We start from the raw sequence: 26,971 nt of genomic DNA on the forward strand, positions 1-26,971 counted from the left end.
TCAAATTTGTACCTTTATTACATTTCATTCTGCTCCTTTATTACAGTTCATTTCTACTAAAGGTGCTCAAAATAATGAGCGTAATCATATACCCCTTGGCACTTATTTGGGGTGCTGCTATTGTACCAACCCAATAAGGTTAAAATCTGAACCCCTAACTCTTAGTGCGTAGGCCCATCAATCCAGTATACATCCGGTATAATATAATCATGATTATTATAATAATTGATAATAACAATGATAATACAATAGAAAATACCATTTTGTAATGTTTCGGTATTCATCACGGGTAGATGGTCAAGGTACAGTAAAGAAAAGTAAGAAAAAGTAAATTTTAATACAGAACGTTGAGATTCACATTTTCTTTAACAGAAAAGCCTGTATAACCACAACTTACTTTATTTTTCATAAATAAATTTGTCTTTATTTGTATAGACTCTGTGATTGGCAACCATTATCTTCGATATCTTTTAAGAAGGGGTTTCTGATTCAGAAAGCCAAAATAACGAATTCGTTCATTTACGTGACAGGTCGAGATGATAACATGACCTTCTGTAACTTAGAAGCGCAACCTTTACTAGCTAGTATGCGTGAATATATGCATATATTTTTCAGTATGAACAGTACTTTATTTTTATCTAAATGTTTAGTAAAGAGATTGAATCATATATTTCCCTACCTCCCACAACATGGTGAAATCTTTCTTATAAGCCTGTTTTCGATGTCGCCTTTTCGTAGAATCCATTTCACCTTAACGTCCATTTTCTGTTGTGACGGAATAAACTAATATTTCACCGTAACAACTGGGGCCCGTTGCAGAAAAAGTTGGAATTAACGCAACTCTAAAAATAATTCGCAACTTGATATTTACCAATCAACAGCGTGCATTTGGGACTTGCGATTGATTTTTTTTAATTTTTTTAATTTTTTGACTTGCATTTAAACGCAACTCTTTCTGCAATGGACCCCTGAAATGTTAAATCAACACTAACTGAAAGGTTGGAGGAGAGACAATCATTTCCAAATGTTATACACAGTTAAAACCCTAATTTTACAAGAAAAAGAAGATTTTGCAGAAAGCAATAAGAGAATCATTCTGTAAATTCCTAAAACAGGATTTTTTTTTGCAATTTTATAGAATAGGTCTGTTTAAAAAAGGGGAAAAGATTGTTTTATTTAAGGAAATTTGAAAGGTTCCATACACCAAATATCAATTTTCTGTAATTTTGCATTATATAATGTGAAATTTATATCGGCCCGATGTTCGATTTCGCCGTTTCGTCAGCCCGTTTCGCTTTAAAGTGGCAGTGAACTGTGTGTGGTCTCTCATTTACTGTGTGTTATTAATACATAGTCTTAAAATATACGTTTTCAGATATCTACTAATACTACAGAGAATAAAATGACATGTAATTGTATTTGTATAGAGAAACTAATCTTTTTTAGAGGAAAAATAATTGTTTTGCTTCTTAGTAACATAATTATTGCGATTTAAATGTAATGAGTAGTTGATTAGCATGTTATCATTCAAATGGGTCTGAATTGCTAGACTACATTGCAAAACCTCCGGTGTTGATTTAACACCAGCCCGGAATCTTTATATGTCCACACCAGCGAAGTGTTAAACAACACCAGTTCCGTTTGTTCTAACACCAGAAAGGTGTTATTACAACACCAATAAGAATTAAAACAGCATCGGTTTGATTCCTAACTGGTGTTGTTTCAATACTTCTCTGGATTGGACGTGTATAGATTCCGGGCTGGTGTTAAATAAAAACCGGAGTTTTTGCAGTGTACACTAGCATCATGGGTCGGGAAACTGGCCAGATATGAGTAGTTGAGGACTGGAGATGGCGCTTTTGGTTCATATCTGCTTGAACAACGTATTGAATCATCTTTAATTACAGGTAAAGACGTCCAGTTTCCAGCCGCTAATACTCCTGTGATGGATGTGATGTGTGGAGGTTATCTTGGTGATGATTGTTCGCCTCAGAGGTGGCTTGACTTCCTTGGAAGTACTGCCAATGGCTTCATTCCTTGGAACATTGATTTCACCATTGTACCACCAGGTCAAATACTCGATGGAATGGACGAAAGTAAGTTAAAACTTCGCTATAGAGTTAACCTTTTCCATGTAGGTCTTTATCCTTTCTGTCTTCATTTCTTTTATAATCTATTTTCCCCTCCCCTCTTCTACTCTAGCCATGCTAAAAGTTTCGGGCCGAATCATTTTCAACGCTTTCATAGGTATTCAGTTTGGATGTGGATGTGTGTGATTGTTTTATCTCTGGAGGCCGTTTCATAAAGCTGGTCGTAAGGAGCGACTTTATGAATGATGGTGATTCTCTCTTACGCGCTTAACCAAATCGCCAATGAATATACCATTTACCACAAGAAAGAATCACCAGTCGTTCTTAAAATCGCTCTTAACTTACGAACAGCTTTATGAAACAACCACCTGTACTCGTATGTTGAAAGCTGAATGCAAACAAGAATACATGCGTCTAAATCTAGTGTGGAGTTAGATTCATATATGCGCAAGTTGCACCTTCTCTTTGATATTTTTTAGTTACTTTATATTTGGTTTATGGTATTGTTACAAATAATGGATCATTTTACCGTCTACTTTTATATTTTTTTTCTTTATAATTTTTACTTATTATCTTAAACAATTCCTTCTGTCCCGCTTGTAGCCATGGAACCGATGAACCCTGTGTCGTACTTCTGTAATGCAACTGTTGGAAACCAAAGTGCCTGCAGCTGTCAAGACTGCGAACGTTCCTGTTTAGCATTGCCTACCATACCACCGACAGAACCTCCGTACAAGATAGGTCTAATGGATGGCTATTCCTTCATCATTCTCATGATCTACGTTGGATTGGCTGGTCTATTTATCATCTCTCTCATCCTCTATTATTGTCTGGTTGTCGGTACCCGACCTGAGGACGACGAAGACCGCCCTCTCAAAAAGGACGCCAGGATTGATCCAGATGACGTAAGTGGTGACGTCATCTGTGAATGATGTGAAGGATGACTATGCGGGAGCAGTTTAGTGGGCACAAACTGTTATCCAAGGTCGATTCAGAGAACGCTAATGTTTCTGGCGCGGATACGGGGGAGGGGGCTGGGGTGATAAAAATGATAAGAAAAACAAGAAGGAAGTATAGATGGGGATAAGAACAGGTCCATATTTATATGCGTCCACTTAAACACCATGAAACCAACTACCACCTACCAATCATCTGATTTTTACCCCGTAGAAAAAAATAAATGTATGCCTCCCCTACAGTATTGCAACTTTCATTGGCGATGATCTTTCCTTTTCTCTTTATTTTTTTCCATAACCCTTACCCTAACCCGATCTCATTTCGAAAGACGTATCTTCCTGTCGAAACGGCACATATTTATTCGAATTTCTGTCCATCAAAGAGACTTATTTTTCTTAAATTTGTGAAATGTGGGGTTTCTATTCTTGTTCTACAAAGTATAAAATTGAAATGACGAATACCGAATATATTAACTTTGTGAAATGTGGGGTTTCTATTCTTTTTTTAATAAATAAAGGTGAGCACATTGGACAAAATCAATAAGATGATGGATGATAAACTGAGAGATTTCTTCACGTGGTGGGGGACCGGTATCGCTCGATATCCCGTTCTTGTTCTCATAATCATGGTCGCCGTCGTCGTAGCCCTCACTTGTGGTAAGCATCGATCAAGATACCAGATACAATCTAACACAGCAAAAAACTGTGGTGTTAACCGATGTACATAGAGGACCACACCGGTTACGTTACACCAGGGTTAAATTGACAGTGCTAGTTTAACACCTATAGGTGTTATTACAACACCTTCCGTTGTTACATTTACACTGTTCTTGGTGTTAAATTCAATCTCTAGGGTGTAGTTTCAACACCTCAGGGTGTGGTCCTCTATTAACACCAACCGGTGTCAGTTTTAACACCACAGTTTTTTTTCAGTTTAGTGCTACAGTCACATCAAGGAAACATACTGCAGATCGATCAGAGCTATTACACGTTATTTCGAGTGGTTATCATCGGTTGGTTTCGTTTGTATGCTGGTAGCATAAGGATGGACAAAGGTCAACTCTTAAAAGATAAGACGATTAAAGCCAGAATGCAAGAAGCCAAAGTGCCATAGTGATGCCCCTTGGACAGCATCAGGCTCTTACATCCTTATACTACTCAGGAAGGGTCCTGGTTCCTTACCCACAATGCAACATGTTGTGTCGATGCCCTCCAGAATGATTTCAAATAATTTCGGTTCCTCTTTACAACATTCGTGAGCAATATGTTACGGAGGAACAAAATTATTACAGTATATTTCTAAGCAGACTTTCTCAATAAAAAAAGATATCTGAAGTTACAATATATATCTAAGTGTTTTTTTTTTGGTTGTTGTTGCTTCAAAATGTTTTATGTACCGAGACTAACAATGAAGCACACTCTGTCAAGAGACTCACTGTATCATTAAACTCATTTGAAGACGCTTCCCCATATGTGAATGAATGCGAGCATTGACTAATTAGTTATTGAATTCTCTCTCCATATACAAAAAAAATCAGCAAGCTCAGTTGTTGCCAATTAAACCAATGCTGTTGTATTAATTGGCACTACCATCAGGACATTTTTTTCGACCTTGCCGGCAAGAATGATCAGAGACCTATATGTAGTTTTTATTGACTTTTGTGTGATTTATTGCAGGTATCTTATTGATTGAGATTGTAACTGATCCTGTCGAGCTCTGGTCTGGGCCTCAGAGTAGAGCACGTCTTCAGAAGAATTACTACGATGAAACATTTGTTCCATTCTATCGTACAACATTGATCTACATCCGGGCTCCCGACTTTCCGTATGAAGTATATGACTCGTATAATGAAGGAAACAAGACCTTCGGCCCCGTGGTCAATTTGGAAATTTTGAACCAGGTACGAAGTCGAACCATGTTCTGAAATGAATATTGTTGATGACTCTAATCCAGGAGGAAGTCGTGGGAGATAGATAGGATGTTGAATTAACAAAAGGGAATTAAAACCCAGATAATCCGTTGCAGGAATTGCAACTGGGAAAATGAGAACAAAAGTATATAGTCTGATTCTTGAGTGGTGGTTCTGTATTTGTGTGTGGGTGTGTGTGTGTGTGAGGGGTATATCATGCGTGTGGTAGAGATAGGAATGGGGGGGGGGGGGGGGTGGATGATCAAGAGGAGAGGGGAGAGGGAGTTTGGGTGTATACATATATTTAGAAAACATTGATAAATGTGTCTATTCGAACACAATCACAGCTACTTTCTTCCTGGCGCAGTTCACTGTCTTCTAAAAACATTTATTTGTAAAAGCGACAAGCGAAATAAATTTGAACAATAATATTTTATCGTAAACGTAAAATTAGAAATCTGCGATCTTCTACTCGTTACGTGTTCCCTCTCACACAGGCGCTTGATCTCCAGAAAGCAGTAGAAAACATCACGGCTTATTATAAAGGTACACCCGTCAAACTAAACGATATCTGCAACAAACCACTTGCTCCGGTGGTCGACGAATGTCTCATTCAAAGTGTATTGCAATGGTAAGCACATGTTGCGATATTGTTTTTAGTAATATTCAAAATGTTAGCAAAATTGTTATATCGATTGTGTCCAATGTTAGCATTCGCCGTCCAGCAATCTTGTTTAGACATCATCATGCACCAAGTGTTAGAATAGTTCAAAAAACATTTTTTTTAAATAACTATAATTTGATGCGTCGTTCTTTCGTGTATTTTATTTCAGATCAAATTCAATCAATTCAATTTCTGCATAAAAGCATGAATAAATAATACTTATACATGTGAATTATCTTGCCATGATATAGTTGAATGGCGGATAAACGCCACAGGTTTTGCATATACACCCCCACTTACATCTTAGCATTCATTTTTGGATTATAAAAAATAACACAAATACCATATCGCCTTCTAATTGCATTGTTTCTTTGTTTGCCTAGTTTTAATTTGCCCTAAGGAAACACAACTCGAAGCAGTATTGGATAGATTACAGAAAGATAGCCAGACACCTTTTTACGACCTCCCAGTATTCATTAAATGAAATTGAAATTAATGATTTCTATCTTTAAAGGTCACCGCACACCTTACGAATGTTCGCGATCCGATTTTGGAACAAATCGCATTTTGCTCATTTTCTGAAAATGTGAAAGGAACATACATTTTATTTTAGGTTAAAATTAACTGAAAGAATACTAATAAAACCATTTTGAAAGATTGCACGCCTTAATTTTGGAGTAAAGGCCAAATTAGTTTCAAATCGTAGCCAATCGTACGACTGCTATGACGTCATTACGACTAGATATTAAATTTGCTTTTATTCTAAGAAGGATGATAGCATAGTCACAGATTTGAACATAGGTATTCGTACGATGATTTCGAACATTACACAGTAAGATATTCCAAGACTCAATATTAGCATCTATCTCCGCTACGTTTTATTCCAAAATTAAGTCGCAGACCAATCGTGAGGTGTGCGGTGGCCTTAAGGCATATTACCGTCACGTTAAATGATGCTATCCACTTCAAGTGGTTGATAAGATGATTCACTTGTTTATTTTTATTACCCGGTACTATTGATTTTCATTTCTCTTCGTAGGTATGGTAATAGTTATGAGACACTGAACAAGGTAGCATATGATAGCGAGGGAAGGAGCGCTGATTATCGAGATCACTTCCTCTACTGTATGAAGTAAGTTTATAGTTTTGACCACACTTTCTCAGCTGGAAATACCACAGTTCACACATTATGTTCGTAGTGTATTTACATCCGAACATACATACGCACACATTCACGTAAATACACAGCGTTTCTAAAGTACATCTACAGTATATTCACAGTACATCCACAGTGTATCCACATTGCAATCACATTGTGTTCACAGTGCATTCAGAGTGTATTCACATTGCAATCACAGTGTGTTCACAATACATTCACAGTATGTCCACATTGTTTCCACACTGCATTCACAGTAAATTCACTGTGTGCTCACACTACATTCACCATATGTTCACAGTATGTCCACAGTGTTTCCACACTGCATTCACATTGTGTTCACATTGCATTCACAGTGTGTTCACAGTTCATTCGCTGTTCATAGTGCATTTACAGTGTATCTACACTGCATTCACAGTGTGTTCACAGCGCATTCAGAGTGTATTCACATTGCAATCACAGTGTGTTCACAGTACATTCACAGTAGGTCCACAGTGTTTCCACACTGCATTCACAGTAAATTCACTGTGTGCTCACAGTGCATTCACTGTATGTTCACAATGCATTCAGAGTGTATTCACATTGCAATCACAGTGTGTTGTCGCGTTGTCGCGTTGGGTCTCCATGGTGAACTTGATGCTAGGGTGCTGGTTGTTGAGGTGGTTGAGAAACTGGTGAAGGTCGGGTGTGCTGTGCGGCCAGATGACAAAGGTGTCGTCGACGTAGCGGAGCCAGAGTGAAGGAGGCTTGTCCGCAGTCTTGAGTGCTTGGTGCTCAAAGTGTTCCATGAATATGTTAGCGATGATTGGTGAGAGAGGTGAACCCATGGCTGCTCCTTGTAGTTGTTTGTAGTAGTTGTTGCGCCATTTGAAGGAGTTGGAGTTGAGACAGGTGAGGAGGAGGTCGTGGATCTGGTCTGGTGTGAGATTGGTTCTGGATGCTAGGTCTGAGTCGGTGATCAGGCGTTGCTTGATGATGTCACATGCTTGGTCTACAGGTACGCTGGTGAAGAGGGAGACGACATCAAAGCTGACGAGTGTGTCGGAGGGCCGGATCTTGGTTTTGGAGATGACGTCTATGAAGTGCTTGGAGTTGGTGACATGGTGCTGGGTCTGGCCTACGAGTGGTTGGAGGATGTTGGCCAGATGGCGTGCTGTGTTGTAGCAGGGTGACCCACGAGTGGAGATGATAGGGCGGAGAGGAGTGTTAGGCTTGTGTATCTTGGGTTGTCCGAATAAGATAGGTGACTTGGCTGAAGACGATCTGAGTTGGAAGTAGAGTGCCTTGGGTAGTGCATCGGATCGGTGTAGGGTCAGCAGTTGTTGGTTGATTTTCCTTTCGTTGGCCTGAGTTGGGTCTCTGTTGAGTTTGGAGTAGGTGTCCTTGTCTTGGAGAATCTCTTCGATCTTGTCATCGTATGCGTCTTGGTCCATGATAACGGTGGCGTTGCCCTTGTCAGCCTGAAGGATGTGAATGGCTTGGTTACGTCGGAGGTCCTGGATAGCAGAGCGTTCTTCTTTGGATAGGTTCTGTTTAGGTGGCTTGGCGTCGGAGAGGGCATTGGTTACCTTGAGTCTAATTGCGTTGGCAGCCTCTTTGGAGAGAAAGCGGAGCTTGGGTTCGACTTGCTGTACGATGTCGGAGAAAGGGATCTTCTTAGGAGCTACGGCGAAGTTGAGTCCGAGGGAGAGTACTTTGTGTTCGGCTTGGGTAAGTTGGTGTCGGCTAAGGTTGATTACGGTATCCTTGGTTGCTTCGGTCGAAGGTTGTTGGTTGGCTTGTGTAGGTTTGCGGGAGTAGAGTCGGTCGAACTTGTTGATTTGTTTGAGCTTGGTGGACTGGAAGGTTTTGCGAGATGTGTAGTCGTTGAATGCCTGAACTTTATCTAGATCGTCTGGTTTGAGTCGTCGGCTAAGTTGAGTTTGAGTAGAAGTGATGCTTGAGTTGAGATCGTGGAGTTGGTGTCGGGTGCGTGCGATGCGTTCGCGAGTGAGGTCTAAGCTGGCTTGGTGCAGGATGCGTTTGGCTTTCGGGGTGTCGACGGAAGATTTGAGTTGGAGTCCTGGCGGTATGATGTCGGAGTCGCGGCAGCGTTTGAGGAAGGTGAGGTGGTTGGTAAGCTTGGCTGATTTGACTACGTCGCGCTGAAGTTGCCTGGCGGTGCGTTGAGTAGGCTCCCCGTAGAGCTGAGTCAGATGTTGTTTGAAGGTTTGCATGGTGGCATGTACAATTGCTGATGTGGTTTACGGTACACCATGTGGAGTGTTATAGAAGCAGTGGATAGAAGAAGAGAAGGAAGTGGATAGGCGAGAAAGTGGAGATTTGAGAATAGAGTATTCTTTCTTGAGAATAGTCCTGAAAAGGACTGTAAACCAGAAGGAATGTTGAGTGAGAACAGCTTGAGTAGTAGAGCTGATGAGGAGATGCTGGCTTGCGTCGGCGAGTAGAGATGATGAGTAGTAGAGAGACTCGACGTTTCGGACAGGTAACTTGTTTGTCTACAGATTAGATCCCCTTCCACGACAAAAAAGGGAAATATTAATTACAAATAATATAAATAGAGATTGTGATATTTTTACTAGATGACTTCTTGAATTATGACAAGAAACCTGTCCGAAACGTCGAGTCTCTCTACTACTCATCATCTCTACTCGCCGACGCAAGCCAGCATCTCCTCATCAGCTCTACTACTCAAGCTGTTCTCACTCAACATTCCTTCTGGTTTACAGTCCTTTTCAGGACTATTCTCAAGAAAGAATACTCTATTCTCAAATCTCCACTTTCTCGCCTATCCACTTCCTTCTCTTCTTCTATCCACTGCTTCTATAACACTCCACATGGTGTACCGTAAACCACATCAGCAATTTAAGTCAACAGTGTTTCCGCACTGCATTCACAGTAAATTCACCGTGTGCAGATATTCACAGTGCATTCAGAGTGTATTTACATTGCAATCACAGTGTGTTCACAGTAAATTCACAGTTAATGACTTTGATTACTTGTTTGTCTACAGATTAGACCCCCTTCCACGACAAAAAGGGAAATATTAATTACAATAAAATATAAATAGAGATTGTGATATTTTTGCAAGATGATTTCTTGAATTATGACAAGAAAATGTGAAGTTACAATGATTGCATTTTTTAAATAAATAAAATCACTGCCAATATATAAATTCTAGAGAGCGCCAAACTCAATCCAGCATCGGATCTTATACTTCCTCTATGAAATTAGATGTCATAGAAGAATGGCTGAATCGGTTTGAACTGATCACTGCCTTTATCACGTATGATTTGATAAAGAAAGTTTAATCCTTAAAATGTGGTTTTGTTTACAGGAGTCCGCTATCTCTTGAAGACAATACACCTTTAGCTGATATGTGTGTCTCTGCATTTGGTGGTCCTTCGTATCCATATGTTGCTGTCGGTGGTTATCCAGGTAGGAATACAAACCCTCTGTATGATAATGATAATAACGATGATAATAATAAACATGATAACAATAACAACAACAATAATAATAATAATAATAATAATAATGATAATAATAATAATAATGATAATAATAATGATGATGATGATGATGATAATAATAATAATGATGATGATGATGATGATGATGATGGTGATGATGATAATAATAATAATGATGATGATGATGATGATGATAATAATAATAACAATAATAATGATGATGATGATGATGATGATGATAATAATAATAATGATGATGATGATAATAATAATGATGATAATAACGATAATAATAATAATAATAATAATAATAATGATAATAATAATGATAATGATAATAATAATAATTATAATAATATTATGATCTTTGAAGGTTTTTATGGTGGAGAGAATATTGATTTTCTTTTCCCTTTTCAGAGCTAAAATTGGTGTCAGTTTTAACACCACAGTTTTTACAGTGTGGTTATCATTATTATGTTTTCTTCCTTGATTGTAGATGATGATTACAATGAAGCCGAGCTGCTGGCTCTAACATTCCTGATTGATAACAAGAAAGAAAATGAGACTTTGTACGAAATGATTCTCGAATGGGAAGCAGAGTACCTCCGATTTATGAAGGATTATGACAATCCAAACTTTGTCATCTCATACGCAGCTGAGGTAAGCTTTAGGGTTCATAGAACATGTAGAATTGACGTTTATATAGTCTGGCCCGTATTCTGAAGTCGGTTTTAACACACTAACAGTAGAGGAATGACATTTCAACTCATTTGGCTCTCAAATCATTCACAATTGTCTTGGAAATATAAATAGTTGACTGTCTTCACCGTCGATGAAACAGGAAAGAGCACAGTAAACTGAAGAAACATACAACTAAATAAAATTATGACACTTTTGGCTTCCCATAAGTTTAGCACATAGTTAGACCATGGTCTAAGTTAACCTGACTTCAGAATATGGACCAGTCTATCCCTCGCTCAAATATCTACAGACGCGCGTTTCTCAAACGCTCAATTTAATTACCGGTTCGATTATTTACTATAGTTTGATAACCTGCTAATACACATCTTCTTATTATTTCAATTATTTTCAAATTTATGATACAGAGAAATGGAATTAATCTCCATCCGGTGCTGTGAGTTCTGGGCCCCATCTTACGAAGAGTTACGATTGATCCAATCAATCGTAACTCTATGGAAATCCATCAGTTTCATAATTTTTCTACAGGAAATTTGCAAAATTTCCTCTGTAAACAAAGGAGAACACACCAAATTGTCAAGAAATAAATGAATTTATGGATATACATTCATATCTGGATTTTTTTAATGAATTTATGGATATACATTCATATCTAGATTTTTTTAACAAACAAGCATTTTTATATGTTGATGTTGCTGGCCGTCCATAGTTTCAATTGATAAGATCAATCGCAACTCTATGTAAGACGGGGCCCTGATCCCAAAATATTTTATAATAATAAAAATAATACATATAACTTATATTAGCGTCTTTTCCATTATGATTAAATGCTCAAGGCGCTTAAGAGAGTAAGACATAAAAGTAAAGAGAACTAAGAGAAGTACAAAAAAGGGCAAATTTAAAAATGAAGAAAAATGACTGTCTTCAAACCTAGTACCTGCTGGTGAACAAAAGCGATTTTAGGTTGCCCTTAAAGGATGTTGCAGAGTTTGAGTTCTTCAGCTCCTGTGGTAGTGAATTCCACAGGGCTGGTCCGGCATGAGCAAAGGCTCGATCGCCCCAGGATTTTTTAGATAGTGGGATATGCAAGAGACTAGATTGGGATGATCGCAGTGTGCGTGCAGGTTGATAGTGGTGTATAAGAGATTTGTTGTAATCGGGTGCGGATCCATTGATGATATGATGAACCAAAAGTAGAATTTTGAAAACTATGCGATCCTTTATGGGCAACCAATGGAGATCTTTAAGAACAGGAGTGATGTGATCGCGTTTATTTGACAGAGAAACAATGCGAGCTGCTGAATTCTGAATTTTTTGAAGTCGGGTAATTTTGGAGTTAGGTATATTAAGGAGAAGATTATTGCCGAAATCAAGACGTGAGGAATTGAGTGAGTGCACAAGTTTCTCTGTTGCAGAACGAGTTAAATATTTTCGAATGAAACCAATGTTGCGCAATTGATAGCGGACAGATTTACAAATACTTGTGACCTGATTTGACATTGACATTTGGGAATCAAAAATGACACCAAGATTGCGGCATGAATTAGAAAGAGGAACAGGATTACCTATTAAACCACATTTATTCAAGAAGTGAATATGGAATTAGCGTCTAACAAAGCGTTTTATGTATAGAAGTGATTGCAATCAAATGATTTTGATGATATTCCATAACATGAATCATACCTACTGATTTATAAAGTAATCAATCTAATCGACAACGTCCTTGATGATGAATCGATTTTTATTCTTTTAATGTGCGCTTAATTGATTAATTTTGATATGATTTGATTGAAAAAAAATTCATAATTAAAAAAACGAAACAATCTATTTTGATTGCATTATATTAAAGGTAGATTTACTCCATTAATTGAGCAAGCAATTGATTAATATGTTTTCAGAGAATCTGTTAAAGATAAATTGATTCAACTCACTATGTTTGTTTGCAGCGTTCTATCGAAGATGAATTGATTCGTCAAAGCGAAGCTGACTTGGTGACGATCGCTGTCAGTTATCTGGTTATATTTGCTTATATCGCCTTGGCCCTTGGAGAATTTACCAAGATGGATAGATTATTGGTATGTATATCAAAACAATATTTGTGCTAACAACTGATAAACTTCTAAATATGCAAATGAAACTATGTTGGTAATATAACTGTGTGTTCCACCCAAACGGGAATGCTTGAACAAGTCATCAGTAAGTGTTGATGGCCATTATTTTCGAAAAACAAAAACAACAAACAACTAAAAAAACATACGCGATTCTAGTACGTAAGTTAAATATGGCGAGATCATTTTGTAGAGTGCGTCTTTTAAGCATGTTAAATTGCAATGATTTTTCTTTATGAATGTCCAAATAAACTGTTTTAACAAAATCTAATAACACTTTCTCTTGTCAAATGTTTTATATATATTCATAGATTGATTCTAAGATCACACTTGGTCTTGGTGGAGTCTTCATCGTTCTCAGTTCGGTATTTGCTTCGATTGGTATCTATGGTTACTTTGGCGTGGAGACAACCCTCATCGTGATGGAGGTCGTACCCTTCCTCATCCTCGCTATCGGAGCTGATAATATCTTCATCTTCGTGCTCGACTTCCAGGTAATAGAGAGTTTTCGCAGTAATTAGGCAGACGCTTTCTGAAACGCTGAGAATCTATTGCCAAAAGCCATTAATGACAAAGAAGTCTTTGTCGAAAAATCGCTAAATCAAAACAGCAGTGTCGTCCTGGGGGGCGTTTCATCATTATTTTTGTCCGACAGGTTGTCAGATCTGACAACTTTTCTGGATTTTGATTGGCTGAGAAGCACTGTTACTATGGTAACTGTCGGATAAAATGGGACTTGTCGGATAAAACGTCTGACAAGTCCTTTCATGAAACGCTCCCCTGGACTCTGGACAAACTACACATTTGCAATTTCTCGTGCGGTCCGAATCTTAGGACGATCTGCTGTCCCGTTCCACCAACTTTCGACCCCCCAAAAACTCTCAGCTGTTCTTTGTAATTTTACTTTCATTGACTATATTTACTTCGTTGTAGGATCATTCTCCGTTACAATTGCGAAAACGGCCTAGTAGTATAATCTCTTTTTCACAATCATTGGCTATATATAACACAATTACATGCTTCTTGAATACTGAGTAATGATCATTTAAACACATTTTGAATCAGCATTCAAGCATATCGATTATGTCGATATAGGAACGTACTTCACGACTGTGAAACCGCCAAAGTAAAGCCCCTTTCACAATTGACGTACGACCATTTGCGACCTTTTGGTCGTGCGACTGGCTGCAACAGGCATCAATCGCTTGTCATCTCATAAGATCGCACAGCGGCTTTCACAGTTGCAACAGCTGTCGTACAACAAAAACAACCAGTAAACTCCGTTGCACGAGTAAGTAGCATATGCTCTTATTGTGCTCGTGCGATCATATGCGAGTGTTGCACGAGGGGTTGCGAGTGGAACGGTCGCATAAATGCGAATGAAACGGTAGTGCAATGTTGTAAGCCGTTGCGATCGGTCTTGCAACAGTCTTATGGCCCATATATTATCGCACCCAGTCGCAAGACAGGTCTCTGTACATGTAGGTCGCTTGCACATGTGCAAGTGTTGTACGACCTCCAGTCAAGTAAATGCGATTACTTAGTTGTGCCACCTCTCGCACCAAGTCGTACAACGTTGAACAACACTCGCACAATGATCGCCCGACCGATGGTACGAACCCGGGTACGGCCTGATGCGAGTGAATCGATCGTATTTGATCGCGTTCGGATTTTGAACATATTATTCAAAGTTCAGATGTGACCAGTCACGACTACCTCGAGTTCGTACGACTGCGAGTGCTCGCAAGACACCAAGAGATCGATCGTGCAACAATAAGAAAAAACTGTTGCAGGCAGTCGTAAACTGGTCGGACGTCAATTGTGAAAGGGGCTTAAAATGCCGTGTTACAACTTATTAATGATTATGAAATGTTATGTATATCATAATATTTATATAAATGAACAAATCACATTGCCATGTACTTTCATTTTGTAATATATTTTTTTCTAGCGAGATCACAGGCAAGAAGGAGAGACACGTGAAGAGCAGATCGGCAGAGTTCTGGGGAAGGTCGCCCCAAGTATGCTGCTGTGTGGTCTCTCAGAAGCCATCTCATTTTTTCTTGGTAAGTCGGAATCGGTACATAAACTTTTACTCGCGAATTAATTTCTTTGTAAATGAAGCTTGGGAAGTGTGATTATTCTCCCATCAAACATTATTACATTATGAGATACCGAGGAGAGGGGAGGGGGGGGGGAGGTTTGGAACAGACTTATAAATGAATAGAAATTCATTACCAAACTGTCGGCTACCGCAAGATGTGTCCTATATGGGTAATATTTCCGAATTATTTTGTTTTTGTTTAAATCACTGAAAGATTACATCGTAGGCTATCCAATGATGGAAAAAAATCATTTAGAATTTTTTTTTGTAAAATTTGAAATATCAGCAAATTAAAAAGGGCTTAGTTGAAATAAAATAATCGTAAATATACCCTTCTTGTGGGAAGCCCGACGTGTTCTACGTGTTTGCTGGAGGACATCATAGTTTGAAGGGAAGGGATATGTGTGTAAAATATCACAAACAGGAGAATAACATTAAAAGGTCGATGTACCATAATTATTCTTCATGAATTCCTTTATCAAATGTCAATATAAGTCCCGCCTATCATAAAAACCTTTGATACCTTAGCAAATTGCCATTGAGGTAGATTGTGTAAATAACCAAACTTATCAGCATTGCATAATTACACTTGATATAATTTCATGTTTATCTTAATGACAACTTTATCTTACTTAGATTACCTAGTCAAAAAAATAACCTGCATTTTGTTATGACAATATTTTTTAAGGGGGAACCTTTGAAGATTGCCTTATCCTGAATATCTTTCAGTCACTTGACATTCTGATTTGATTATCTTGCATTTAATTTTTAATAATCAGGTGCATTGACCGAGATGCCCGCCGTTCGAATCTTTGCCCTCTACTCTGGAATGTCTGTTCTTATTAACTTCACCCTCCAAATAACAGCATTCGTCGCCCTTCTTTCTTTGGATGTGCGGAGACAAGAGGTTTGTTATGAATCAGAACGGATCCCGTACCGTAACCGAAATGGTTCAATCTTGGTCCCTTACTCGAAATGCAACAGTTTCATCATTTAGTCCTTCAATACAAGCCCAATAGAAGGATGAAAATAATAAATTCCAGTATTCTTTTCAATATATTGCCAATGAAGAAATAAAATGATTGCAGTAAACTTCCAGGTATTTCTGCTTTTCAATGGAGATAGAATTGTTATCGTACATTTTACACGAGAATTTGTACCTATTCTCTTTCGTTCTTTCTTTCTTCTCTCACTGCGCCTTGGGCATTCTGCCGAGTGGATGATTTGGCGCACTATAAATTACATATATTATTATTATTATTAAGAAGACTAACTAATATTGTTTGTCGAAAATATATGGGCCTATGTATGAAGACAATTGCAGGAGAAGCACTGTTATTTTCACCGTGAAAGACAGTTCTCAGTTTTATCTAAATGATTTAAAAACACACAAACAGAATAATACAAAAATTTATATATATTATTCCACTTAAGAAATACATATAGTGAGAAAAAAGATAATAAATCGAGGTGAATTCGATGTAAAGATAAAAAAATTGTGCTTCTTGATTATTGGCCTGGCACACTTGGGCAGCATTTACGACTAATCAGCCTTCAATGTACGACACCACTGGTTAAATAGACCAATGAAGCGCCATTTCTATTTCGTTTATTCTGAACAAAACAAAATAAACACGCCATATGATTTGGTGTTCTTGGCACTCATATTCAATATCTTGCATTCATCAAGATAGTTTGATTGTATGAGGTATCCATTGCACATAGCTTCTTAATTCAACTTTTGTATTATTTTAAAATCCTTAGAGCGGTCGTTTTGATATCGTTTGCTGTATACCACCTCAGCATAAAGATCCCGTGCCCAAGAAGATGGGATTGTTACAGATGATGATGAAGAAATATTTTGCTCCATTTGTTATGATGAAATGGGTCCGCCCTGCTGTGGTAAGTTAATCTACAGTTAGCCCTTTTCTTGAACTATAATTTTACTTCATTTTTTTTTAAATAATAATGATATTGAAGATTAAACTTATCAAACTTTATTAATCATAACATTTTACGAAGGCATGGTGAACGAAGACAAACCTTGTAAAACAGAAAATATACATTATTCAAATTTGCAAAGCATCTCGGATACGAAAGTTAATGAATTGGGGTCTGTGCAGGACACTTTCAAAGCAACAATGACGTCACAATTCCAATTAGTTTAAATGAACAATAAAACAATGTCGGACAGTCCGTCATGAAGAATTTGAAACCATAATGCAGTCAAATAGCTGACTGAGGAATAATCAAAGGAATAATCAAAGGAAAGTGTGAAACGTAAATGGTAAGTTCTTTCTGGATTTAGTTACCGTGGTTACGCGTGTTTTCGTAATTTTATTCCCTATTTTCACAGATACTTATCTTCACTGGAATCACATGTGCGTGTATCGCTCTTACTCTAAAGCTTCCTGTTGGCTTAGATCAAACTATTACCATGCCAAAGGTAGGTTATAATAATTTATATTCAATACCTAGCTGGGAATAGGCATTAATAGGTTATTCTGTCAAACTGTAATCATTTCAAAGTTGAAGGGTTAACCTATGATCATATTTAACGGGAATCATGTATTCACAGAATAAATCAAACTATACATGTATATCATCAGGTCCAAAAGTGAGATTCAACAGAAAGACGTTTAAATGTACGCAATAAATGGAAAATCAGTCATAAGATCCACACAAGAGAACGCTCTCAAACTTTCATTATACAACATTTATTTTATGTGCATTGTATGACATATTCGCTCGCTCATCCTGGCACCGGTAAGGTGAACTGGTAAATCGATGCGTGGTATAGATCCCTCATTACGAATTCTTCCTTAATTTGCTTTTGATCTGCAACCACTTTCAAGTATTGGCGTTTTGTACAATGTCACTCTGCTGTTTGAATATACATCAATGCACGAATCGATGACTATTTTGCATGATATAAACGAATTAAAATGTACCAGATAAAACCGAATGTCAACTTTGGTACAAACCAAAATTGGAATGGTCTTCCAAACAATATGAAAACGTGTTCAACCATATACTCATTAAAAGCCACTCTAAAGAAAACTATCATTCAATCTTATCAACCCCACGCTCCAAATTAAAACATTCACTCAAATATCCACATTCGCTATCTAATATTCTGATTTTATTCAACTGCTATACACAGCACCAGCACCTGCACTTGCAAGCACCCACTTGGCCAGTAAATATCAATCGTAGTCACGAGTGTTTTATGAGGCCGCCATCAATTCAAGCCTAACCGCTCACGATGGCGGTCTCATGCGTTCATTTATTACATCATATATATATGATTACATTTATAAAAGATGAATTTATACTCACATCCTTATTTGTATTTATTATGTAATATGACCACATTGTTCATATTGTGAATTATTTTGTATATTGTAATTATAAATATTTTGTATTGTGTTTTTGAACGCAGAAATAAATGCAAACAAACAAACAAACAAATAAACCTGACTGCATGGTGTTCCCTTTTTCACAGGATTCTTACGTGCTCGACTACCTGCTTACCATGGGAGAGTACATGAAAGTAGGGCCACCAGTCTATTTCGTCACCACCAGTGGTTTTAATTTCTCCGATATAAACGGTCAAAACAAGATATGCGGAGGGGCAGGCTGTAACTCTGATTCGCTCACGCAGCAGATCTACTACGCCAGCCTGATCAAAGAAAAGTAAGGAGAGTTAACATCTCCATTTACATAAACAGTAGTTACTAACTTCTATGTATTTTTATGGACTTTTATTGAAATTGCCCAAAACGTTTTTAGTAATATTGAAATGTATTGAAATCATAAAATGATTTAGATTTTTTTTTTAATATTCTTACCATTACTTTGTCTTTATATAATGCTCAATAAGCACCTTTCGTAAACCTCTACAACGCGAGATTAGAGTCGGGTAACTCAAAAGTTAACGAATAATCATAGACTCGATTTTCTAGATTGATTGTACATTACAGTCAATACAATCAAACGTAGAAAACTGTTCTACAATCATTGCTAAGCTTTGTGTTACAGGCCCTTATAGATCTTGCTTTTCGTGTGCAAAGCTCTTTCATACGATACCAGCATGCCATGCCATGCCATGCCATTTGCCTGCTTGAGCTCGCGGCGGGACTGTACCTGTATCATGGCTATGACTCCAGCTGGCTGGAGACATGCGAAATGTAGATTATGACATGGATAAGAAAGTGGTTTTTAAACAAATCGAGTACGTATTGAGTAAGGAAAAACTTACCGAATTAAGGTTTAGATATAGATCATTACAGTCCATCGAATCGATATTGCATTTAATGTACATTATTGGTGGATCACTGGCAATTGATTCCATGGGTCAGATCACCTCTCAAGCCGAATCATTTCGCATGCGTTGACATGTACACATCATGCAACAGGCCATAAACCGTCTAAATTTGCGGGGGGGGGGGTCTTTTGCCTGCTCCTTCTACACAAACGATATGCCTCTAGCACACAGTGTAATGGGCAGTATGTTTTTCTTTCCGCAGAAATGGGGGATTTCCCGGGGGGTACACTTCCATTGATGAGTGGATACCAGGTGCGACCATGGGGTTTCGAAAAGCACCCTAAACAGGGGAAGTAAGTCTTTTCCAGATTATGAAAATGCATCTCTCAACAAGTATTTGGGTTGTGACACCCTACAAGTAGTGGAAATATATCCCTTTTTTCAGTATTTTAATCATCGTTTTTCACACCCTTATAACGCTACATAGGCCTATACGTAACGTACTTACCCATCTCTTTCCTTTTTACGTGTGGTCGCGCCTGGTATCCACCATTCAATGGAAGTGGGCCCCCCGGGCGGCCTCTCGAGCTCTGGGAGGAACCAAATTTGGATTTGGAAAGTCGTCCTAAATCGGATATATCGCTGTTACCATAGTAGCAACCAGAATTTTGCACACGAAACGCAAATTGAATGTTTCTGTTCCAGATGCGAAACGAAAAAAAATCTCATGTCAAACAATTTGCATTGCAGGACAGAGTTTTACGACCATGACGACGGGCCCAAAAGTCTCTTCCAAAATCAACTACCGTCGCAAATTAGCGTGCGCGTCCTCAAACGAAAGGTCGGGAATACTAACTTCATGTACCTATATTGTACTTGTTTATTTGTACGGCAATCAAAAATGAAAGCCGTTTACTTCATTTTGTACATTTTCATTGTAAGATAGCAGGTTCTATAGGATCCACGCTCGGAGTATTTTTAAAAAGTTAATTGCATTACTATTTGTGAATAAAACATCGATTAGGTTTATAAAATCCAATTATGTTTCCATAGTTCAATTACCTTTTAGAAGATTTGAATGATATAATTTCAAAGTACAAAATCATTTATACATTAAATTGCTTCTGGGGATCACATCTTCAAACAATCGAGAAATCTAGAAAAATTACCTCATGAGAGTTTCGTTTTCTATATACGTTGCTGCAAGCTTCTTTGAATGTTAAATGCTCTGCAACAGGTGATCGAAAGTCTCAATTGCTCAATTTTTTTGTAGATGTAAAAAAGATAATCTAAAATCCAGCCAATCAGACGCACTTCTGAAGAGCTCTTTTTGAGAGAATAATACTGATCATGTCCTTATCAATGATTAAACCACAGGACTTTCATAGCTCAGCCTACATCGTCCTGGATGGATGATTATTTTGATTGGTTGAAACCTCAGATTGACGGCTCATGTTGTAGACAAGCTATTCCAGGGGGAGAGTTTTGTCCCTCGAAAGGTACGTCTCTGAAACTTTGCCTATAACCACTGAGTATCGATTTAATAGATGAAATTAATGTTTCCAACATTAATTCTGTTGGTCACTTTTTACAATATAATTTGAGCGCTTTTGTAAAGAGAGCGCGATCGAGGATATATTAATCTGCTAAGTTTGGTCTGAGCAGATCATTTTTATCTGGATAGTTGGTTATCTTTAAATATGCAGTAATAATGTAAAAATGGACACCTAACCCCCCGCCAGAATTATGATGATACAACTAACACACATCCATGTATTACCGGTCATACATGTTGGAATATGTGTAGGTGCCTTGTTTGTTTTTTTTTAGTTTTAACAGACATGTGTCAATCATATTTGATTATTTACACCTGGGACAGATATTTAACGTCACCGTCCGAAATACGTGAACAGGACTCGAACCTCGAACCACCTCTGCATCCACTCCCAAATGCAGCTTGGGTTACAGGCACACGCCACATTGTGGCGTGCCCCATAACAACATTATACAATAGGTGTATTGTAACTCCAAGTAGTCTCTCAGGCGTGCATGAAATATTTATGCATACAAAAAATGAATTAACTTCATTGAGTTTTACTATTGTTATACTAATTGCAGACAGTCCATACAGCCCGTGTAGGACCTGCATCCCCCAGACGGAGAGAAATGACCGCCGAGATCCAATGACATTTGAAAAATATTTACCTTGGTTCTTGACTGATGTACCCAACGAAATCTGCAACAAAGGGTAAGAAAGATTGGTCAATCGGGACCATTTTGATCATTATTATTTGTTCAAAGTGATAACCTGACAAGATGCATGGGCCTATAGGTACAAAATGACAGGTGTAATGCCAAAGAACGAGATAAGACGGAACAGCTTGTGGATAAGGTTTTACACACAGCAAAAACTGTGGTGTTAACCGGTGTACATAGAGGACCACACCAGTAATTTTACATCGGTGTTAAATTGGTGGTGTTAGTTTTACACCTATAGGTGTTATTACAACACCTATGGTTGTTACATTTTCACTCTTTGGTGTTATGTTCAATCTCTAGGGTGTTATTTTAACACTTCAGGGTGTGGTCCTCTATTAACACCAATTGGTGTCAGTTTTAACACCACAGTTTTTACAGTGCAGAACAGAAAATCTCCTCCGGTGGCCATTGCCAATATCCAAATGTCATTTCCCGATAAACACATTATTTAACCATACACTAATAATTCACATCGGTCGCAAAACAGAAGAATAAAAAAGTTGTATTGACTCGGATATGAGATACTCGGTAGAAACGTTTGATGAAATTAATGAATATAGGTAGAAAAAAGCACAATCAGCAGTGGTATTGGGAGTATACTCGTCATATAATCAGCTATATGAGCAGTAAAAGAAGTAGAAACGGATCATGAAATAAATTATGGAAAATAAAATACAGAAATTAACAGGTTGAATTGAAAAGAAGTTAATAATTATGTAAATTATTTTTCATTTTCAGTGGAAGCGCCGCTTATGGTCAAGCAGTAAAGTATGCAGACTCGAGCCAGACGACAATTAAAGGTTGGTACCAAGTCAGACTCGCCTAACCCTAAAATCACCTTAACAAGCCTAATAGATATATTGTATTATAACTTGTCACTACTGCGCAGTCTTTCATGAAAGGGTATATCGGATGTTTTATCCGACAAAATCTATTTTATTAGTTGCCATTGAAACTGCAAATTAACCAATCAAAATCAAGGAAATTGGCCAAATGGCATATGTTGATCACTGATGAAACAGTCCTAAAAGGGGAGCGCTTCACCAACATTTTTTGTCATTATGGCAAAGTTATACCACAGTTGCAAGTCCTTTATGAAACGGGCCCAAAGTCTATGTTACATTTCTGATCAGTACCCTTTTCAGAGAGACGATCATGAAAGAGGTACAAGTGTGTTTAAATAACACTCCCTACATGTGTGCTTTTGGCTGACCGAATATTAAGTTACGAATGTTCTGCAAGGTGATCCTGATGGGGTCCGTAACACCAAGCTTATAAGAGAATATCTTAACGATTGATTGTATTGAATACAATGTACAGTCAGCATGAAAATCAAGCGGACGATTAATAGCTAACCTTTGTGCTACGTTACTCTGGTTGAATATGATATACGGTATAAAAAACGTAACATGATCGCTATACCGTCGCTCATGACTTATAATAGTTTCGACTTAAATTCCTATAATTCTCACCCTGTCTATTTATTTCCCCAGCTTCATACTTTATGACGTATCACACTCCGTTGGTGACGTCACCCGAGTTCATTGGAGCGCTAGAAGAGGCACACATTCTGGCTGACAACATTGCAGCGTCTATGAAGAAAGACTACCAAACGGGCGAAGAGTTCACGGTCTTCCCTTACAGGTAAGAATTGTCCCCATTTTTCTTTATGTTGATTATATGAATCAATTTGTCAATACTGGGACAAATAGGCAAAGTACGTATTCATAATGCGTTCAAATTCAGAGAGATTTGGGGAAGAAAGAATATAGGACTCATGACTCTTTCATGGATAAGTCACCAGTGTGTCCATATCTTCATAAGATCTTCGATATTGATATGGTGATTATTGTGACTTGTATTGAGATGAAAAACGGATATGATATAGGCCTACTTTGCTGTTCCCCATTTTCATTCAATTCATTCAATGTCACCAACATAGCACCAGGGGCCCGTAACACAAAGCTTAGAAATAATCGTAGAAGAGTGTTTTTACAATTGATTGCGTTGACCACAATGTACAATCAGTCATGAAAATCAAGTGAACAATCAATCGCTAACCTTTCTGTTACGGAACCATGGTGACTGGTAGGTACTCTGTTTCTCAAACGATCTGCTGGATTCCCCCATACTATTAATAAAGTCTGCAGTTATACTAACAATCGGACACATTTGCTTCTCAGCCAATCAAATTCAGTGATCATGATGAAGACTTCAGTGCCTTCTCAGTGTCTTCCATTCATCGTAAAAGTCACAATAAACATGCACAGATGAAAAGATAAAACAAAAATCAAATGGGGCTATTGGGAAATGTGTGCTTAAGATGCAATTCTTTTCTCTTTCTCTCTACGTAGTATCTTCTATGTATACTACGAGCAGTACCTGACATTGGTTGATGAAGCCATCGTCCAGTTGTTGATCGCCTTGGTTCCTATCTTCGTTGTGAGTCTCCTCATGTTAGGATTCAGTGTCTCAGCTCCCTTTATCATCATCATATCCATCTCCATGATCGTCGTCGACACCATGGGGGTCATGTACCTCTGGAACATCGAATTCAACGCCGTCTCATTGGTTAATCTTATGATGGTAAGTCACTAACAATGTCATGGTCACGGTCCACGAACAGATCCTAGGTCACCTTGTGCCTGCGGACATCGCACGATAACTCTCTCACACTATGCGATCCGATGCGACGCGATTTTTCAAGAAATCACATTTTGCATTAAATATGAAAGTTGCAGGAAGTAATATTATTTTTTTTAATTTTGACATAATGTTAGAAATACTAACATCATATTTTTACCTTGCGGCAAGCCTTGTGGTCCGAGTAAAGTCCAAATCGGCTTCAAGTCGCAACCGATGATGACGTCATTACGATTTGGAATTGAATTTTGTTTTTATTCATTCAGGGAGGCTCAAATACTGGACCGAATTTCAATTTCAGTAGTCTTACCACTATTTTGAACTCTGATTCGTAAGATTTTATTAGTTTGGAATGTCCATATAAAATGTTATCACAAGTTCGCAACGAATCGCATAGTGTTAATAGGGCTTTATATTTTTCGTACGATTTGGGCTGCATCGTCGATGGCTGCGGTCTGTATCGTCACTTGATGAGCTGACAAAACAATACCCATCAAACGATTTCATTAGGTTCTACGGAACATCAGGGGTATCGTGCAGCGGCAACACGGATATCGTTCGGGATACGTGCGATCTCCCTTTAGTCACTTTAGCGTCAATCGTATGAAATCAGACAGAATACCCAGAATCGTGCGATCAAAGTAAGATTATTGCAGTCGTCATTAGGTAACCTTAATGCTACCGACACATTCGAACATGTCGAATGGAAACCCATTTGTTCGTTCAAAACGTTTGATAAACTGTTTGGCTGATGTAGAAATCCGTTGATTCATTTACGTATCTCTGTACCCTTACCAGCTATATCAACAAGCAAATGCTATGCTTATTCAAAACACGTTTTCTCTCTCCTCAGGCTGTTGGTATTTCCGTAGAATTTGTTTCACACATCACAAGATCATTCTCGGTCTGCGTTAAGGGAAGTCGTCTAGAGAGGGCAGAATATGCATTGGCAACCATGGGAAGCTCGGTAAGAACGAATTATATATAAGATAGAGAAATTTTATTTTATTTTAATTCATTATCATTTTTATTTATTTATCTTTTATTTTTTTTTTTGGGGGGGGGGGCGCAAAAAATGAATGAAACTTTAGAGAATGAATAGAAGACTGAATATAAACATTTTATTTCAAGTGATTAAGATTGTGATAATCTATATGGTATAATAACACTAATATATCATCATATGACACAATGATATACTGTTACCACCACCACCACCACCACCACCACCACCACTACTTCTACTTCTATTTCTACTACTACTACTACTACTACTACTACTACTACTACTACTGCTACTACTACTACCACTATTTCTATACTTTTACTACTACTACTACTACCACTATACTACTGCAACACTACTTCTACTACCACTACTACTACTACATGTATACTACGAGTCTACGACTACTACTACTACTACTGCTGCTACCACTACTATAGTTTTACTACTACTACTACTACTACTACTACTTCTGCAATATTCGACTACCTTTACCAAAATTGCTTTCCGTTTGTCATTGAAGGTTCTCAGTGGAGTGGCAATGACAAATTTGCCAGGAATCATAGTATTAGCCTTTGCCAAGTCTCAGCTTTTCGTTGTCTTCTATTTCCGAATGTTTTTGACGATCACCCTGGTTGGTACCGTGCACGGTCTCATCTTTCTTCCAGTGGTACTAAGTTATATTGGTAAATATTCATCTTATTCATTTCTGCTTTGTTCTTCTTTGTGCACCAATTCAAAGTATACGTTCCTGGATTTGAATATCACTGTTAAAAAATGGAGTAAAGCGTTTCCACAGTGTGAGTACACTGTAAGCATACTGTAAGTACATCTGTGGGCACACTGAATACTTTGTAAGCACACTGTGAACACACTGTAAGCACACTTTGAACACACTGTGAATACATTGTAAGCATACTGTGAACACACTGTAAGCACACTTTAAACACACTGTGAACACACTGTAAGCATACTGTGAAAACACTGTAAGCACACTTTGAACACACTCTGAACACACTGTAAGCATACTGTGAACACACTGTAAGCACACTTTGAACACACTGTGATTACATGGTAAGCTCAATGTGAACACACTGCGAATACACTGTATGCACTCTGTGAATAAATTGTAAGCACACTGTGAACACACTGTGAATATACTGTAAGCACACTGTGAATACACTGTAAACACTCTGTGAACACATTGTAAACACTCTGTAACCACACTGTGAATAAATTGTAAGCACACTGTGAACATACTGTAAGCACTCTATGAACACACTGTAAGCATACTGTGAACACACTGTAAGCACACTGTGTATACACTGTAAGCACTCTATGAACATACTGTGAACACACTGTGAACACACTGTGAATACACTTTATACACTCTGTGAACACACTATGAATGCACTGTAAGCACACTATGAACACACTGTAAGAATACTGTGAACACACTGTGAATACACTGTAAGCATAATATGAACACACTGTAAGCACACTGTGAACACACTGTAAGAATACTGTGAACACACTGTGAATACACTGTAAGCATAATGTGAACACAATGTAAGCATACTGTGAATAAACTGTAAGCACACTGTGAACACACTGTAAGCACACTGTGAATAAATTG

At 37.9% G+C, this 26,971-nt stretch overlaps 1 protein-coding gene across 1 annotated transcript in view; it reads left to right on the plus strand.

The window, feature by feature from the left end:
- LOC121408320 (NPC intracellular cholesterol transporter 1-like) overlaps positions 1-26,971 on the plus strand; it is a 36,662-nt gene that overhangs the window by 9,163 nt on the left and 528 nt on the right. Inside the window, exons 4-25 of the mRNA XM_041599745.1 lie at positions 1,908-2,096; positions 2,694-2,995; positions 3,565-3,703; positions 4,724-4,947; positions 5,454-5,587; positions 6,660-6,752; positions 10,114-10,214; positions 10,746-10,909; positions 12,895-13,023; positions 13,368-13,550; positions 15,008-15,122; positions 15,940-16,067; positions 16,925-17,062; positions 17,517-17,606; positions 18,666-18,856; positions 20,805-20,926; positions 21,546-21,675; positions 22,425-22,486; positions 23,180-23,330; positions 24,041-24,272; positions 25,183-25,296; positions 25,859-26,021. Coding sequence (XP_041455679.1) covers positions 1,908-2,096; positions 2,694-2,995; positions 3,565-3,703; positions 4,724-4,947; positions 5,454-5,587; positions 6,660-6,752; positions 10,114-10,214; positions 10,746-10,909; positions 12,895-13,023; positions 13,368-13,550; positions 15,008-15,122; positions 15,940-16,067; positions 16,925-17,062; positions 17,517-17,606; positions 18,666-18,856; positions 20,805-20,926; positions 21,546-21,675; positions 22,425-22,486; positions 23,180-23,330; positions 24,041-24,272; positions 25,183-25,296; positions 25,859-26,021 — 3,294 coding nt within the window. The remainder of the gene's footprint in view (positions 1-1,907; positions 2,097-2,693; positions 2,996-3,564; positions 3,704-4,723; positions 4,948-5,453; positions 5,588-6,659; positions 6,753-10,113; positions 10,215-10,745; positions 10,910-12,894; positions 13,024-13,367; positions 13,551-15,007; positions 15,123-15,939; positions 16,068-16,924; positions 17,063-17,516; positions 17,607-18,665; positions 18,857-20,804; positions 20,927-21,545; positions 21,676-22,424; positions 22,487-23,179; positions 23,331-24,040; positions 24,273-25,182; positions 25,297-25,858; positions 26,022-26,971) is intronic.

This window comes from Lytechinus variegatus, chromosome 2 (assembly GCF_018143015.1).
Source record: "Lytechinus variegatus isolate NC3 chromosome 2, Lvar_3.0, whole genome shotgun sequence".
Taxonomy (NCBI): Eukaryota; Metazoa; Echinodermata; class Echinoidea; order Temnopleuroida; family Toxopneustidae; genus Lytechinus; species Lytechinus variegatus.